Source organism: Eutrigla gurnardus, assembly GCF_963514095.1.
Source record: "Eutrigla gurnardus genome assembly, chromosome: 4".
Classification (NCBI taxonomy): domain Eukaryota; kingdom Metazoa; phylum Chordata; class Actinopteri; order Perciformes; family Triglidae; genus Eutrigla; species Eutrigla gurnardus.
The window spans coordinates 12,410,865-12,428,296 of NC_139918.1; the positions used below are offsets into that span (position 1 = coordinate 12,410,865).

A 17,432-nucleotide genomic window follows, 5' to 3' on the forward strand; every position below is an offset into this window, starting at 1 on the left:
TTTCAGTTTATTGTGTCCAATCATTATTGATCCATTTAATTTTAGTAGTATTTGATTGGCATGAGATGTATTCAGACGTCGTTAGGGGGAACAGACGACGTACTTAACCTTGACGTCGTCATGGATTACATTGGCATGGGAATTTTAGTATTTGAAGATCTGACTGCACTCTTTGAGTGTTGTGATAACTTATTTATTAGAGGTAATAAAATCATGTTATCTTTGGTGATGCAGATATGAAGCTTTGTATGCTTATGATGCGTTTTCTGTACCTGCAGTGGTTTTACTCAAGTTTCAGTCAGGGTTATATTAGGGTTGTTTTTTGTTTGTATGTTTTTTTATTGAATTGGGCGAGTTTCAAGTCCTGCAGAGTTACCACACTGCTGGCTGTGTTCCTCCATGCTGACCTGCTGCTGTTTTCATGCTGGTTTACTGTTTGTCTTCAGCAGAGAAACTCGCTGCGGTTTCCAAAGAACCGCCCTGTGCAATGTAGCTTTCCTTGTTTGACGAGTTTGTGTGACAACACTGTGTGTGTGTGTGTGTGTGTGTGTGTGTGTGTGTGTGTGTGTGTGTGTGTGTGTGTGTGTGTGTGTGTGTGTGTGTGTGTGTGTGTGTGTGTGTGTGTGTGTGTGTGTGTGTGTGGCTAAAGACCTGCCCTCACCCCGCCCTCCTCACTCTCTTCCTGTGTGAGGTCGCTCATAATTTCCATTGTAACACAACATCCAATTTCCATGGTTATTTGCATTTTGCCCCAAGTAGCAGCTACACAAGGAAACATGAGGTCAACCGTTTGTGTTTATTGAGTCAGCAGACCCAAAATCAGCTAAAATCAACTTTTCTTTGCTTTCTAGTCTGAAACTAACCCAGAATCAGCTCATTCATGGGGAATCTATCTATAGCAGTGCAGCTGTGTTTAAGTGCAGGTTGCTGGCGCCCTCTAGAGGAAATGCTGGTGTATTTCAGAGGAACACAGGATGATATTTTGGGATATTTTAAGAGTTGGAAATTGGTGGTTGTTCAGACATGAATTTATTTTAAAAGGTTTTCTGAACTCTCTAATCACACAAAACTTCCTATTTGACGATACATTTTGTTTTCTAGTGCTCACAAATTCATCAGCAGCATCTCTTTCCTTAAACGGTGTCCCCTATGACTCTAAATTATCCATCAGTTTCCTTTGGAATTCGTCTCTACCAGGCTCTAACTAACAATATCGATGAACTATTATTTTTGCAATTAAAAAATTCAAAATAATTCACCTGCCAGGGCTGTCCTGTACCAAAGAGGTTCACGGTCCATTAGTTAGTTGACTTAAACAACAACAATTTGTGGTAATCCCACCTCTTTTTTTACATATTGTTTTGTGACTGTTTTTAAATGTTATTCTTCCTCGTCATGCTCTCATCCCTTTCCTTCTCAGTGGTTTGTGTGACAACATCATCCAGGACATCATCTACAGCCAGATGGTCCTGCCCAACCGCATAACCATCCCTCTGGTGGGAGAGACCCAGCTGGCCCAGCTACGCTTCCCCATGCCCAAGGTAAGACACCCGCGCACACGCTGCCGCTACTCGGGCTGTTAATAAGTCACAATAAGTTCATTGTTCTGTTGATTGGAGGGAAATGACTTGATAAGAAAGTGATGTGAGATCAAATGAGATGCTTTGTTTGTTTATAGTTTTAACCTGAGTACGAATAACAGAGCTTCTTAAATTGATTTAATGATTGTTCCAACAGATTTGCACTTTGTTGTGTCGTTCTCATATATATATATATATATATATACACATATACATACATACACACTTTTCATGTATATTTATCTTGTTTCACCTACTGGAATGTGCTTTGTTTTATCAAAGTTAAATCCCTGGAATAATCATCACCTGTCGCATTTTTAATTATTGATTAAAAAAAACTTCAACTGCTCCGAAAATGTATTTTTAACAGAACCTACACCGACATTGTATTAGATAATATTAACAATATAAACATATAACAGTAGAACAATAGATATAAAGTGTATATGAAGTGACACAAAGTCATACTAACACAGTGCAAAATAGACTAGCAATAAAAGTAAATTTATTAAAAATAAGTAAAATAAAATAGAAGAAGTAAATTGCAACAACATAAGTCTTAAAAAAAGCGTTAAAATAGAAATTACTATTAAAAATATTATTAATACAGTAATTATAAAGGTAAGATAATCTGAGTAAAATAACTAATTTCAAATCAAAGAAGAATATTGGCAATGATATTGAAAAAGGAATAAAATAAATATTGCACGTGATATATTGAGATTTCAATTTGAATATAAAATATAGTTATGAATATCCAAATATAGTTAATATTCATTGTTTTATTTATTTTACATCCTTCCCTTATTTTAAGTTCTTGTTCTATATTCTACTTTATATTTTTCATGAGCAGGATGTGAAACTGATCCTCTTTTTATCCTCAATAAGGCTGCATATTGTCCTCTTCTGTCTTCCCATATTTGGTTTTAAATTTGGCAGCCTCCCTTTCCAAGCTGCACTCATCGATTCTGATAAAAGCTCACTCTTCTATGAACAGCTGATATAAGTGATTTCAGAGATGGTCTGTTTGTCGGCCTCCCCCTCCTCTCCCGGTCCAGCCTCATCTAACCTCCCCGTCACTTGTGTGTCTCCTCAGGGCGTCCTGAGGATCCACTTCATCGAGGCCCAGGACCTGCTGGGCAAAGACAAGTTCCTAGGGGGGCTGATCAAAGGCAAGTCGGACCCTTACGGAGTCATCCAGATCGGGACACAGATCTTCCAGAGCAAGGTCATCCACGAGACCGTCCACCCGAAATGGAACGAAGTGTACGAGGTGAGGTGGGACGGCGGTTCCAACCAGGCGGATCTGCAGATCCCATGTCATAAAGTGGGAGCACTTTAAACGGCGGTGCGTGTGGAGCTACATTTGAATGTGTTTGTTTGTGTTTTCAGGCCTTGATATACGACAACACGGCACAGAACCTGGAGATTGAGCTGTTTGATGAGGACACGGACAAAGACGACTTCCTGGGAAGGTACAGCTGTTCAAACATCAGCACTGCTGCTTTCACATCTACACCTTCACGTTTCTACTGAAGTATTCTACAATCCATCCATTTCTCACAGTATCTCTTCCCCAGATGTAGAGTACAGAGTAATCAGTCAGTTGAAAAAGTGTCCATTTGAAAAAATGCAAATCGTCTTCTCGTGTCAGCTCCTGAAATATGAAGACCTGCAGCTTTTCTCTGTTTCACATTATTAGAAATGCCTGTTTCCACTATTAGTCAGACAAAACAAGACATGTGAAGCATCGCTTTAGGCTCTGGGAACTTTGAACTACTTTCTGATTCATGAATCTGCATTTTAATGATAATAAAAACAGCGATGAAACATTTCCGTGTGTTGCACGTAAACACTCGGCCGTTAATGGATGAGCTAATTAACTCTGTGTGTTGAGTCACTCATATACAGATCGTGTGTTTGTCATTAAGGGTTTGTACGGCGTGTAATAGGATTTCACACCCCGTTAGACTGATGGTAGCGTTCCATCAGAAGACGGGTCTCACAGTGAGGTCACGCTGGTGTTTGATGCGTTTGGGTTCCACCGGAGAAACGGTCGCTCCGTGATGAGTCCGGCTCGCTCGCTGAAAGTCTGGTGGTCTTGTTTTTCAGCCTGATGATCGACGTGGCCGAGCTCCAGAAGGAACAGAAGGTCGACGAGGTAATCTGCATCTCCTCCTCCTCCTCCTCCTCCTCCTCTTCCTCACACGGCTCCATTTTAGACTCAAACTCTACGCTACAGGCAGCAGACGTATATAGTGGATATATATCTTTGCTCCCGTGTGCTCATTACTGCGGTGTTTGTACGCCACACGTACAAGAGGTCAGCTGTCACTCAAACGCTGTGGGTGCCACTGATGTTTAGTGGATTTTATGTTCATAAAGTTTTTGTAAGTTATATCCTTTTCCATCCTTTTCAGCCACCATGCATATTCAGCCTCGACTACCCACTTCGTGGTATCATTTCTTATTGACTTTTCTTCAGAAATGAATATAGTTTTATATGTATTAATATATATAAATGAATAAATATAGACTCTGGGCTGTAACCGAAGTCCAGAAGAGTGCAGTCCTAGGAACAGCAAAGATCCTGAAGACCACTCAGGTCTCTGGTAGAGGACCCGAGCTTAGAGGAGGAAACACAAGACATAAGTAGAACACTTATTCCTATGTGTGAAAATGAAGGTGGCTGAAGTATTCTGGTCTGGATATTAACGAGGAGCGTTTCTTTGTGTGCAGTGGTTTGTGATGGAGGATGTGGCGACGGGGAAGCTGCACCTCAGACTGGAGTGGTTGTCTCTGCTGGAGACCCCTGAGAAGCTGGACCAGGTACAGAACCACCGCTCCACTTACACCTAGTCCTGCCTCAGTCAATGACGAAAGGCATATGTTTTTAGTTGCAACATGAATTACATGTATGATGTGTGTCAATTCAAATGAAAGTCAAGCTTTGTCATTTAGCTTTGTGTGAAAGCGCTCAGTGAACTCCCTCCCTCGTATCGTCACCAACACGCCCTCAGACTCTGGGGCGATTATCAAGGACATTTAACCTCCAACCTTGTGTGACGTTCTTCCCATGAAGCCTTGCAAGCATCTCTTTTGGTTCCTCACAGGCGCTGTCGAGCATCAAAGCCGATCGGGGTCAAGCCAACGACGGCCTGTCGTCTGCGCTGCTCGTCGTCTTCTTGGATTCAGCTAGAAATCTGCCGGTAAGTCGGTCTGGTCGAACTTCCCAGCATGCACCTGGAGTAATTATTTCCTTGTAAGAGTCAACAAATACAGATATGTATTGGTGATTTATAGATAATTATGTTCTGGGAAGCGGCGGATGTGAACCAGCTTCCCTGTTGATCATAAGTCAGAACTTTCCATATTGTCATCATGCCAGTTTGCCATGTTGGGACGGAAACATCTTTATTCTTTATTTTCTATCGCGAATGCGAATATTGAAGCCTCATACTCATGTGGGCCAGAATTATGAGAGAACAGAATTATTACACTAAGAAAAGCGTATTTTATTTTGCGTGACCTGTGTGGCTGAGCACCATCTCTCTCTTTTTTTATCCTTTTTTGTTGATTTCCCACCCGTCTGGTGCTCCAGGTCGTTAAATCAAACATTAATGGGGATAGTTGAGGTGTATTTGCTGGTTCGTTCACACAGTGTGTTCACCTCAGTCCCTCACATCTTCTTCTCTGTTCTTCACTCCATCTCATCTTAAAGGTGCAGTAGAAAGAAGACTTAACATATTAGTCAGTTCTGTTGTAATAGTGGAACATTCCTGTTGTAGAAAGGCAAGTTCTTAGTTATTATCCTGTTTCTGTCTGCGTGTTCTTCTGACTTCAATTAGTGCACTTAAGCTTTTTCAAATGTCCATTTCAATCCATTAAATACACCAAAATTGTTATTTGCTTTAATGCAAAGTCATTAGTCTTATTGCATATAGAAGGCAAATAAAGCTGATTCACATTAAGCAGCACTTTAAAATAGTTATGTATTTTATTACCATGAACAAATTACTTTTTTTTCAACACCATTTGTAAAATAAGGAAATCATAAACTCCCCGTTCCTAATGATAGGATAAAGACATGTTAAAATGTGTGAACCTTTTTTATTTTCTCTGCCATGACAGTGAGCTAGACCACATTTCCAAGTCATTCATGATGATAATTAAGATTACACCGATGATGGAAATTTGTTAGTGTTTGAACTCTGTAGTGCAGGCCTCACCTTCCTCTTTTCAGCCTCCTCTTCTTCTTCCTCCCCTCCTCCCCCTCTGAAGAACGTCTTCGAGGGGAACTTGGGCTCGGGCTACTTAAAAGAGAGGCGAGCGGCGGGCCTCGTGTTTTGCGAGAACACCGCCTCTCTCTATAGGACCTTATTTGTGAGTCTGATGGCTTTTTTTGCATCCCAGAGTAGTTTGGCCGATGCCGAGGTGTGACTTCCTCTGCTCCAGGGCCTTTTTTATTGTTACGTTTGCTTGTGTTTGGTTCTAGCAACAGTTTGGAGTGTTTGCCTGATGAGCATGAATCCTGACTAGTGCATGATAATTCATTAGGATCATTATTTGTTGGAGTTTGACTGATTACAGAGCAGAGAAACATGACAGACGAGCAACGGTGAGGGTTCATGTGTAGGACAATCAAAAGCATCCTTCCGTTATTTATTATTAGTTGACACGTTGAGCAGCGTTATTTTCTGTGCGTCTAATAAAATGAGCCTCTCCACAGCTCTTTGTCTGTATCGATGGCACTCATTTTATGCCAGTTGTTTTGTTTTTCTGCCTCACAGGTTGCATTTTATTAGAGGAATGGAGTTTTAAAAGGATAAAACAATCAATAATGTTCTGTTTGTTATGTTCAAGGTCTGATTTAATGTTTGTGTTGTTGATGAATTTGTCACAGTTGGCATTGACGTAATTCCCACATCTGTGAATCAGCAGGGTTATTAGTTGTTGTCAACTTCATATGAATTGTGTTTTGAGTGGAAGGGATGCATTTTGATCAGTCTGAGACACTGAGAGCAGGGACGGTGTTCTCAGTGGATTGCTTTCCCTCCATCCTTCCTGTATAAACTCATTGTGTGTGAACTGGGTTTCCACATCAGTCTCCTGTCCACCAGGGAGCAGCACCAGTTACCACTCCATAAAAAAAACATTTAAGCAAATTCCATTCATTCTAAAGGAACGCACAGACATTCTGATGGGAAAGTGGTGTTAAAACTTCAATATGTAATGCAGTTCTGGATGTTTGCCACTAGGTGTCAATGATGATTTAAGATCCCTTTAATCCAACTGCTTACGCCAGAAACACACCAAGCAGTGATAAAGTGCGGCGCGCTGCAATAACACAATGCTTCATACTCTGTATTGTGTAGCTGCAGATTGCTGCAGGGAGTTAAAGGGACAGTTCGGCACCAATATCCCAAACACATATTTTTCTATTTACCTGTAGTGCTATTTATCAATCTTGATGTTTTGGTGTGTGGTGTTGCAGAATGTACTCATAGACGAGAGTCTATTCCCAGAGCGTTCCATAGACATCACATGGCAGCACTCCGCCGCTGCTTGGTGTGTTGGTGGCGTTACTCGTCATCAAGTCTCTGTATTGCTTCCAAATCTTACCTCTGATCTGACATTCATCCGTGTTTGATTTGAGCTGAAGACACCGTGAAATTCAATTTTCACGTTTCAAAAATGACCAGGTTTCGATGCGTTTTTTTCACCCTCACAGTTTTAACCCAGAGGTCAAGCTCGTGTTTTCATTCATACGTAATGACATTGATGAAAACATAGAGTGTGACCACGGTGACACCAGATGTGATGCTTTGCCAAATCTTTGATTCTCTGCAAAAACACGTTGAAATACAACATTGTTTTATCACCAATTCATTGTATTGTAATGGAACGTGTTGGTAGTAATATCAATGTATTTATACTCATACAAATACATCCGTGTCACCCAGTTATTATCGCAAGATTAAAGCATCTCAGTGTCTTTTTGATCAGAATGATTCCTTTCCTCTGATCTTCATTTAATCTCTCTCCATTTTAATCCATCAATGACTCCCATCTGACGCTTTGGTACTTTAACTGAAGTCCAACCAATATGTTTTCGGTTTATGGCAAATATTGATGCAAAAATGTTTTATCATATTGGATGTTTTGTTTTTTAACATTTAAAATATCTGCCGGATGAATGCGGTATTGGTTGGACTCTAGATGTGACCTCATGTCCTGGTGTAATTGGGGGAAATGACATTAACCATGTGATCATCCATGTTGTCTCTCTGTCTGTCTCATCATGTCCCATCGGCCCTGGTGTGTCCCATCCTCCTCCTCCCTGCATGCTCCTCTTCCCCCTAATAACCTGCTGGTGTGTGTGTGTGTTGTTTGCTCTCTCCTGCCTTGTCCCTGGGGAAAATCAAAGCGCAATCCGTTAGAGTTCAACCAAGCCGGGCTGAGGAAGGCCTCGGTCAGTAAGGCCCTCAAGGTAACGACACGGTAACGAAGCACAACCATATCGCTCCGACACCGAGGAGGGAGCACAGAGACGTGTTCACACAGGCTCATATGCTCACACCTTCAGCTTGTAGTTACACTGTATGGCCAATAGGTGGACACTTAAATAGGATTCCATGGACGTGTGCAACAAACAGCAGCCTCCACTCTTCTGGTTGCAGTCTTTCTGCAAGGGTTTGCTCCGTCACACACTGATGTGAGTGAGGTCCAACACTGACGTGAGTGAGGTCCGACACTGACGTGAGTGAGGTCCGACACTGACGTGAGTGAGGTCCGACACTGACGTGAGTGAGGTCCGACACTGACGTTAGTGAGGTCCGACACTGACGTTAGTGAGGTCCGACACTGACGTGAGTGAGGTCCGACACTGACGTGAGTGAGGTCCGACACTGACGTGAGTGAGGTCCGACACTGACGTGAGTGAAGTCCGACACTGACGTGAGTGAGGTCCGACACTGACGTGAGTGAGGTCCGACACTGACGTGAGTGAGGTCCAACACTGATGTGATCTGAGGTCCAACACTGACGTGATCTGAGGTCCAACACTGACGTGAGTGAGGTCCAACACTGACGTGAGTGAGGTCCAACACTGACGTGATCTGAGGTCCAACACTGACGTGATCTGAGGTCCAACACTGACTCAGACAGGAATCACACTGTAGTCGTGTCCCAATTTAACCGCCGCATCCTTTGGTCTTTTAAAAACCACGAAGACCAAACCGTGAGGTCTCCAAAACAGTCTGGTCTGAGGATTTCTTGTTTGTATCACTGGTGTTCCTGCCCTCACCCTTTCCCGCCGCCTAGCAACCAGCTGCAGTTAACATGAAAGAGTATAGAAGAAGTAACTTCGGCATGATGAAAATGGAACCATAGATCATTTTATTTCATATAATGATGAGGATATGCTTTGCCACCAGCGCATGATATATTTGAGATGGAGACGGTGTATTCCTGATCCGCTCGTAGACGCCATGTTGATTAAAATCCAATCATCGACAGCGGGCAATGACTCTTGGGTTGAGTTGGGCCGTGAAGGATCCATCAGTTGGATTTTTCGGCTGCGTTTGAAGGAGTCTTTGAAATAGAAAAGCCTTGACTGTGCATTCAGTCTTCAAACGCAGCCTCCGAAGGATGGAGGCTGGGTGGAGACAGCTCATATGATTACATGCAGTACGGTTTCCTTTCAAAAGGACTAAAGGGCCTGGACCAAACCAGGAAAAACAGCCCCAGAACAAAAGTACGCAAGTGTCACCACACCTTTGGCCATATAGTGTACAAAGTAGGCTGTAACCACAGAGATGAAGTCTACTTCACAATGTTGGTAGTTAAGTGTTAATTATTTTCTATGGCTGATTTTTTGCTGTTGTTTCAAAAAGCAACATTGCCGTAGACACTCTCATACCTTTTCAACAGTTCTATATAATTGTAGTTTATACCCAACTTTCACAAAACTGATTCAACATGTCGACCAGGTGTGCCTGCATCGACCACCGCTACCACTGTAATATCTGGAAGGCGTCGTAAAAACACACTTATTCGGATCGGAGTCATTTGCGACCCATTAGAACTGATGGATAAGCTTTATTTTTAACGAGCTAACAGCGTCACCAAATTGTTTTTTACATTTTGAAACATGACTATGAAAATGTAAAAAATATAATAAACATTATACGAGAACGGGGTTAAAGCTCAGTGGGTAATGTTCCCAGCAGGGGGCGCTGCTACTTGAACGCTTACTGGACGTTAACTTTCTCATTGAATATTGCTGTGAAATCATTAACAAACTCCTCTAATCCTGTTTGTTTACTAGAATTGTTTACCGTGTCTAACGATGTGTGTTGTAAATAACAACATTGTTGTCATTGATTCTGATCTTCTCTTTTAAACTGATCCCGTGTGTTTTCCAGACTTCTCGGTTTAGGGGCATAAAGACTTTCCCTCCAAACTTCTTCCCATTAAAATTTACACATTTTTGCCATCGATTGCAGAAATGTGACAAGTAGTTCTGGATAGTAAAGATGTTATATCACATTTTTACTCAAAAATGACACTGTATGAGCTCAAAATGCACATTTTGAATGTTCGATACATACAGCACAGCTACATTTCCTGTTAAGAGCCATTTTGTAAAATCATTTAACAGTATTATAAACATTTTAGAATTGTTTTGTGATTAATGGCATGTTTAGTTGTATTATTTTACATAAGCAATTATATAATGGCTAAAAACGACATATTAACTGCCTATTTTTAAAGAAATGTGTTACTAATTGTCCTCTAAATAAACAGTGTTCAGTCTTGCTAGCTGGCACTCTTTCTTGTTTTCTAAAAGCTGTTTTTCTTCTCCTGCAGTCTGGTAAAAAGGTGACCAGCGATCCCAGTCCGTTTGTCCAGTTCACAGTGGGACACAAGTCCTTCGAGAGCAAGGTGAGGCTCCACCCTCAAACCCACCGTCGTGAATCTTCCTGCCTCATCAGAACGATGTGACGTAGTTGGATCCTCTTGTGACTTGTATGCTGATAGTGCCTCGCTGATGTAACGTTACATACATGTGTATATCTGGCCACTAAATATCAGGCTAATCTATTCTACCCACACTAAGAGCACATGCTAACGTACGCCATTCTTGTTAACAAACTGTAAACTTTCAAAAACAAGACATTTTAGAAATCTATATCTATCACCCCCATCCGAGAATTATATGTATAACATTATATATAACATTATATCTTGCTGCTTCATCAGACAGGCTGTTGTACATTTCAATCAATGAACTGTAAAAAGTCGCTTGATTTCTTGTCAAATCATTTGATCTTGCACATTTCTACTGTAGTCTGGAGCCAGTCAGTCAGCTAGTTCAGTTAATCAATCATAAGAATGTTTGTATTTTCAGAAGACACAGTGCCATTTTCATTTATTTTTGTCAAAATAACTTAAATCCCCTGTTTTCAATTGCGTCTAACTCCTCTCTGTCGCGTCCTCTCCCAGACCAGATACAAGACCAATGAACCGGTGTGGGAGGAAGCCTTCACCTTCCTCATCCACAACCCCAGAAGCCAAGACTTGGAGGTGGAGGTATGGAGGCTGATCATTTCTCCAGTCTGGTGTATACGAGCAAATGTGGCGTCTCTGTGAGCGACTCTGATCCCGTCAGCTGATCCCTTTTTTGTCCTTCAGGTGAAGGACGAGAAACACGAGTGTTCGCTGGGGACGTTATCGCTGCCGCTGAGCCGCCTGCTGGAGGCGGAGGAGATGACGCTGAACCAGCGCTTCCCCCTGAGGAACTCCGGACCGAGCTGCACCCTCAAGATGAAGATGGCTTTGCGGGTAGGAGGGCAACCTGCAGATGATGTTGTCTAAAGTGTTTTGTCAATGCGCCATGAGATCAGCACGCCGGGGTCGCCCAAAGTGGTTAAGCTCCCTTTCACTCGTAAAGTGGTCTTGTGGTTTGAGACGTTTACTGGAAAACAGCTCAGACATCAGGAGTAAACTTTGAATGGAATTGGATTTTTTTTTTTTTTTTCGGAAATGACTTACCTCTTAAACCGTCAACATTTTTCTCTGTATGTGTTTTATTTCAGGTGCTGTGCTTGAATAAGAACACATCCTCAGACTCTGCCCCGTCCTCCGTGCAGGTCCGCAAAAACAGCTCCGCCAACCAAACCCCGCGGCCCTCCGTCTCCTCCGACTCCCCCGTGCCTCCCTCCTCCTCCTCCACCTCGGAAATCCCCCGCTCGTCCTCAGTGTCGGCCCAGGAACTGTTGAACCGGCGGAGGGAGGCTGACGAGCCCTTCAGTTCCCCGAGGAGCACAGACTTTGGGCAGGGTGGGGGAAGAGGAGGAGGTCAGGGCCTGGTGGAGACCGGGAGGAGCACCTCCAACCTGGCCATCTCTGGTTCCCAGCAGTACCTGGCTGGAGGCAAGGAACCAACGCCGAGCATCGCCTCGGACATCTCCAACCCCTATGCTGCTCAGGAGCTGCAGCAGAGACTCCAGCAGCTGCAAAAGTATTTATCAACCAATCGATGTATCTGTAAATCTGAACGTTTATGGAGTACATTTGGTCTTAAATAGCTACAACTGCACAGGATATGTTTATTAGACATGTAATACCATCCAGCATTGACAGGAGGGGTGAATGTGAAACACTACTGTGCAGTTTGACACAGTATGTAGTTCTGATGTGCCCCCCTCTGTCTCTCCGTAGTGGTTCAGGCCCCAGTCACTTCCCGCTGGGTGAGATCCAGCTGACAGTCAGACACAGCTCCCAGAGGAACAAACTCATCGTGGTCGTTCACGGCTGCAGGTACGGACCTTTAAGAGCCAGGGCTTCCTTCTGAAACAATACTCAATTTAAAGGGATTGTTTTCACTCTGGTGTATTTACCTCGACAGAAACCTGATCACGTTCTCTGACCACGGCTCGGATCCATACGTCCGCCTCTACCTGCTTCCTGACAAACGGAGGTCGGGCAGGAGGAAAACTCACACAATCAAGAAAACGCTCAACCCAGTTTACGATCAGACGTGAGTCCCAGTCCCAGTCCCTTTGTTAGTGCCGGTTTGGTTGTTGCTGATTGTTGTTGTAAATGTTCTTCCTGCTCAGGTTCGAGTTCAGCGTTTCCCTCGTGGAGCTCCACAGGCGGACTCTGGATGTCGCAGTGAAGAACGGTGGACATCTGCTCTCCAAGCACAAAGGCCTTCTGGGAAAGGTACAGGTTGTTCACCGGCACATGTACTAGATGTTGGCTTCAACCCTGAGGAAGCCTCTTGAAATTACTTTCTTGGGTTTGCATGATGTCAGCGCATTTAGAAACTTAGGATAGTGTGTAATTTGGAAATATATCTAATCTGGACATGAAAAGATATTTGAATTGAATATTTCTAATGTGTGCAGCCTTTTTTTATGTTTGCCATTGAAGAAAGCTCTGTTGCCTTTTCTCATCAGGTCCTGGTGGACTTGACCCACGAGGACACCACGAAGGGTTGGACACAATGGTTCGTCTTTCATCTCCCACTTTGTATTTGTAAAGCTCACAAAACAATCGAGTGCAACAGCTCACACAAAGCTCACTTTTAATAAAAATGCCTGGGCGTTTTTTGGTGAAAAGATGTTGAATACTTTCTCTGTTAATCTCAACTGCAGAGCTGAAAATGCTTTTTGTTTTTTCCAATAATTTTTTTCTCAATATTTTTGTCAAAAGTCTGCCCAAGGTTTTTATTGACGTTTTAACATATTGTTATGTAAGAGAGACTGCTAAGGATGGTTTTTATTTACTATTATTGTTGTTATTATTACACTAGTTAGGTTGTTTCAGTTATTACGTTACCTTGTTACACTTTCTTACGTAGCGTTGTTACATAAGAAAGTCCAATAAGAAATGTATTTTTGGTTCAGAAATGTCGGCATGCATTGAATCCGTGGTCTAAAGTAATGTAGAACGCCACCATCTTGTTCCGGTTGGTTGTGTCATGTGGCTAAAATATTTTACAATTCAGAGTTTCGGTTCTTGTAGTAAATGCAGAACTTGATTTCCTTGTTATTTAAAAGCAACGCTGCTTTGGGAGGGAGTTTGTTTAGAATACAAAAATAATAATAATAAAACACTGATTTCAGAGCCAGTTGAAGGAAAAGGGCGATGAGTTACCAAAGTAAAAGCTTCTTTCTCCTCCTGCAGGTATGAGCTGAGTGAAGATGGCCTGACGAAGCCTCACCAAATCTAGACTGCATCAACAGAAACCATCACCATCTTCAGCATCATCATCATCGCTACCATCATATCGCTACACTTCTACTTAAGTCTGCAATACAGCTTTTATTTTTTCATTACGTGTACGTGTACAAAAGGAAACAGAAAAGCAGCTTTTGACATTCATTTAATCACATCAGTCGCAAGGCAAACCTCCCCTTTAAGAAGAGAAAGGCTGATAGACTAAAGGGAGTATACGACATGTAGAATACTATATATTACATAATGTACTGCAGTGGAAGTCTATATTCCATATTTATAGGAGAAACTATAACAACTGTAGTGGAAGACAATCTATTTTTTTTTCCCTGCCTGGAGTTTTTATTAATGAACGACAATGTACAAGTTTGTAAATATAAACAATGCTGGACAAAACAGAGACAAGATGGGTGTTTGGCCAAATGATTGTCATTTACTTTTCTTTCTTTTTTTTAAATTAAAAACATTCTGGACTAAGTTTCTGAAGCAGAGCAGGCGGGCGGTCACAGAGAAAGACGCCACCAAAGAGATGAGTAGTATTGACATTTGTTTGACCCTTGTGTGGGTTTTGGTAACGCAGCTTCACTCTGGTTTTATTCCACTGTAATAATCTGTTTAACCAAGTGATTGTGTTACATGTGATGCAAGAACCAGTTAATTTAGTACTTACCCATTTATAAAAACACCTGTTGTTCCACTGAAATACGACCATTGCTAAGTGTTACCGGTTTGTTTTTTAAACTGATATTTGCACATCTGTGTAGGTTTTTTTATGTACTGGGGATCATCTTTTCTGTTATTTGCAATTTAAACATAGCCTAAATTCCTCCAGAAGAAGACAAGTATAGAGAGGATGTGAGTTAAATATGAAGCTACAGCCAGCAGATGGTTAGCTTAGCATACAGAATGGGAACAGCTAGTCAGATGTTTAGTTTGTTTGTTTATAAAGTACAAAAACAGTTTTTTTTATATTGTACATTAGTGAGCTTTAGAGCTGCTGGTTGGTGGAGTTTGACACCTTCAAACAGAGCCATGCTAGCTGATTCCCGCCGTTTCTAGTCTCCATGCTAAGCTAAGCTAACCTGTGGCTGCTGGATTTATATTTAATAGAGAGTTAGCGATCATCCAACTATCAAAGTAAAAAAAAAGTTGTTGAATTACTCCTTTAATTCATACAAATTGAACTGTATTTATGTCATTCAATTATGAACCAGTTTTTCTTCATTTATCTAAAGCCACTATGTATGGAAGTTTAAAATTATCCTCTTTAGCGCCCTCCAGTGGTAAAACAAAGGATTTATATTTTATATATATATATATATATATATATATATAAAATATTATATTTCAAACAGTTGTTTTTGTCATGAATAGTTTCTCCCAGAATCCGAATATTATACAAGGAAGAAGTGGCGTCGTTTTTATTGGGAAGGTTGATTTTTCGGAGCTTTCACACGTCAATTAAACACATCGACCAATCACAAAACAAGTTGAGTTTTACTCATATCAACATAGAAACTTTCTTTCTCCTTTCAACCTTGACATACTCACCACTCACCACCAAGTTTTCTGCAGTTTTTATGTACCTTCAGCAAAACCAACTTCCTACCAATTTTTCACATTAAAGGTCTTCCAGCTTTCCCATTATTAGTAATCTTTCTATGTAAAAGAGTCATTATACTCACATCATGTAGGTACTCCGCTATTAGAAAACAATTAAACAAACAATTAAAAAAGGTTAATGCCCGCAGAATTGCTACAACAGTTCAATAACAAAAACAGGATCAAACATTCTCGTTATTAAACTTTTCTGACATCAAGAAAGTGTGCAGGATTTGCCTTTTTCTGTCTCTTAATGTGAAACATCTGCAGTGGAAAAACTGGTGAGAAGTGAAACCAGTGCTTCGGACATATAAATGACGCTGAATTCACCGCAAGCTGTTTTGTTAATCTGTGATGGATTATGATTTATCTGAATTAACAAGAAAGAGGCCTTAATCAGAGAAATGTCTACATATAGTGGCTTTAAAAAGTGAGAAAAGTGAAAAATGTGTCATTTCCAGAATTGTGACTGTTTCACGGAGGTTGATATCATGGTCATTCCTGCTAAAATAATTTTGAGTTGTTCACATTTTCTTTATGAATCAATGATTAGTCTTAATTTGTGTCATTTCTGAAATTTAACTGTGTCTTTGTGACACAAACTATGTAGCCTGAAGGCAGACACCAACCTTTTTTGTAAATTACATGTCACATTTTTGTTTTTTTGTTTTTGTTTTATTGTGTACATACACACTTTTGTTTCATCATATTATACACTGCTTTGACTTCACAGCATTGCTCAGAAGGGATTTATATCAATAACATACATAGTGAAGATAATTCTTGGTATCAAACACAATAAATAAATGTAGACTTACGGCCATCTTGGGTTGATACAGAGGAAACTTTTGCCCTATTGTGTTCACATCAAGCATCAAGAAAGTATTTGACATATGTAAACTGTGCCCTTCTGCATTTTATGTCTTTTTAATGTTTTTTATTTGCGTTTTGCAGCTGTCACCCTCTTTGTCTCGTCTTGTTCTGTGTTTTATTTTGTAAGAATCCAAAAGTTTGTCCAGAGCTCGGCCTCTGTGGTGGAGCTTGTCCTCTGAAGGGGCTTTGTTTTCTCTACGTCTTCTTAATTTATCTTGTGCCTTAAGATTCACACGACCCAGAGATATTTACGTGTAGAAAAAGAACCAACACAATGCTTCAACATGTTTCAGAATGTCTCCTAAATGTCTTTTAAAACAACAATAAAGAGCTTTAGAGCAGCATGATGCTGTAGACGACTTGGGCCTCGGACTTCCTGTTTTTTTATTTATCACTGCATAGGCGTTAATGGTGAATTTCATGGCTGAAATAACCACTGTTGCAGCTTTTACATGTTGTTCATTACATCACCCAGAGGTGCTCGGTGAATTTCACACACGTAGCTGGTTCACCACAGCTGAATTATAATAAACGGCTAAAAATGGATGCTGAAATGACGACATAATGATGGTGATTAGTAAAAAGTCTGAAGTCATGCTCTGTTCGGTCTGTCTGCAAGACGACAAGCTGACAACTTTTAAAATGCTTGTTTTCTGAATGGAGTCTGGATTGATCAGAGCTGGGCTATGCTAACATGAATCTAGTCATAAAAACGGCAGCGGCCTTGTTGTCTGGACGATAGGGCATCTCTGGTTTCTCCACATGGTCTGGTCTGGTCTCTGGACTAAGATGAGCTACTATCGTCGACCTCTGGGGAATCACAGACCGTCTCTGGTTTATCCACATGGTCTGGTCTGGTCTCTGGACTAAGATGAGCTACTATCGTAGACCTCTGGGGGACCACAGTCTTGTACTTCTCTCTCATTGAGTCTGCCTAATTTTGAATTTCAAAGTGCGCAGCTGAAGCTCGTCTCTGATTGGATAGTGACGTTAGAAGGAGCGGGAGAAGCTCCTCATTTATGGCTGCAGCTGACGTCAGTAACGAGCGACTCAGAGGCAGCGACGCTTGCTGGAGAGAACACAGGAGCGGAGCAGAGCAGAAATCTTCGGACCGCTGTCATTTTAAAAGTT

At 41.4% G+C, this 17,432-nt stretch overlaps 1 protein-coding gene across 2 annotated transcripts in view; it reads left to right on the forward strand.

Annotated features, from left to right (window-relative positions):
• Positions 1-16,660, forward strand: part of esyt2a (extended synaptotagmin-like protein 2a) — a 52,350-nt gene extending 35,690 nt beyond the window's left edge. Inside the window, exons 9-24 of one of the 2 annotated variants that reach the window (XM_084008893.1) lie at positions 1,421-1,541; positions 2,677-2,853; positions 2,973-3,055; positions 3,693-3,741; positions 4,320-4,409; positions 4,694-4,789; positions 8,008-8,070; positions 10,452-10,526; positions 11,088-11,174; positions 11,277-11,426; positions 11,681-12,105; positions 12,306-12,404; positions 12,493-12,624; positions 12,704-12,809; positions 13,046-13,095; positions 13,776-16,660. In XM_084008893.1, the coding sequence (XP_083865019.1) occupies positions 1,421-1,541; positions 2,677-2,853; positions 2,973-3,055; positions 3,693-3,741; positions 4,320-4,409; positions 4,694-4,789; positions 8,008-8,070; positions 10,452-10,526; positions 11,088-11,174; positions 11,277-11,426; positions 11,681-12,105; positions 12,306-12,404; positions 12,493-12,624; positions 12,704-12,809; positions 13,046-13,095; positions 13,776-13,821 (1,849 nt within the window). In that variant the 3' untranslated portion in view covers positions 13,822-16,660. The remainder of the gene's footprint in view (positions 1-1,420; positions 1,542-2,676; positions 2,854-2,972; positions 3,056-3,692; positions 3,742-4,319; positions 4,410-4,693; positions 4,790-8,007; positions 8,071-10,451; positions 10,527-11,087; positions 11,175-11,276; positions 11,427-11,680; positions 12,106-12,305; positions 12,405-12,492; positions 12,625-12,703; positions 12,810-13,045; positions 13,096-13,775) is intronic. The other variant, XM_084008894.1, reaches the window with a different exon arrangement.
• Positions 16,661-17,432: the final 772 nt, after the last annotated feature.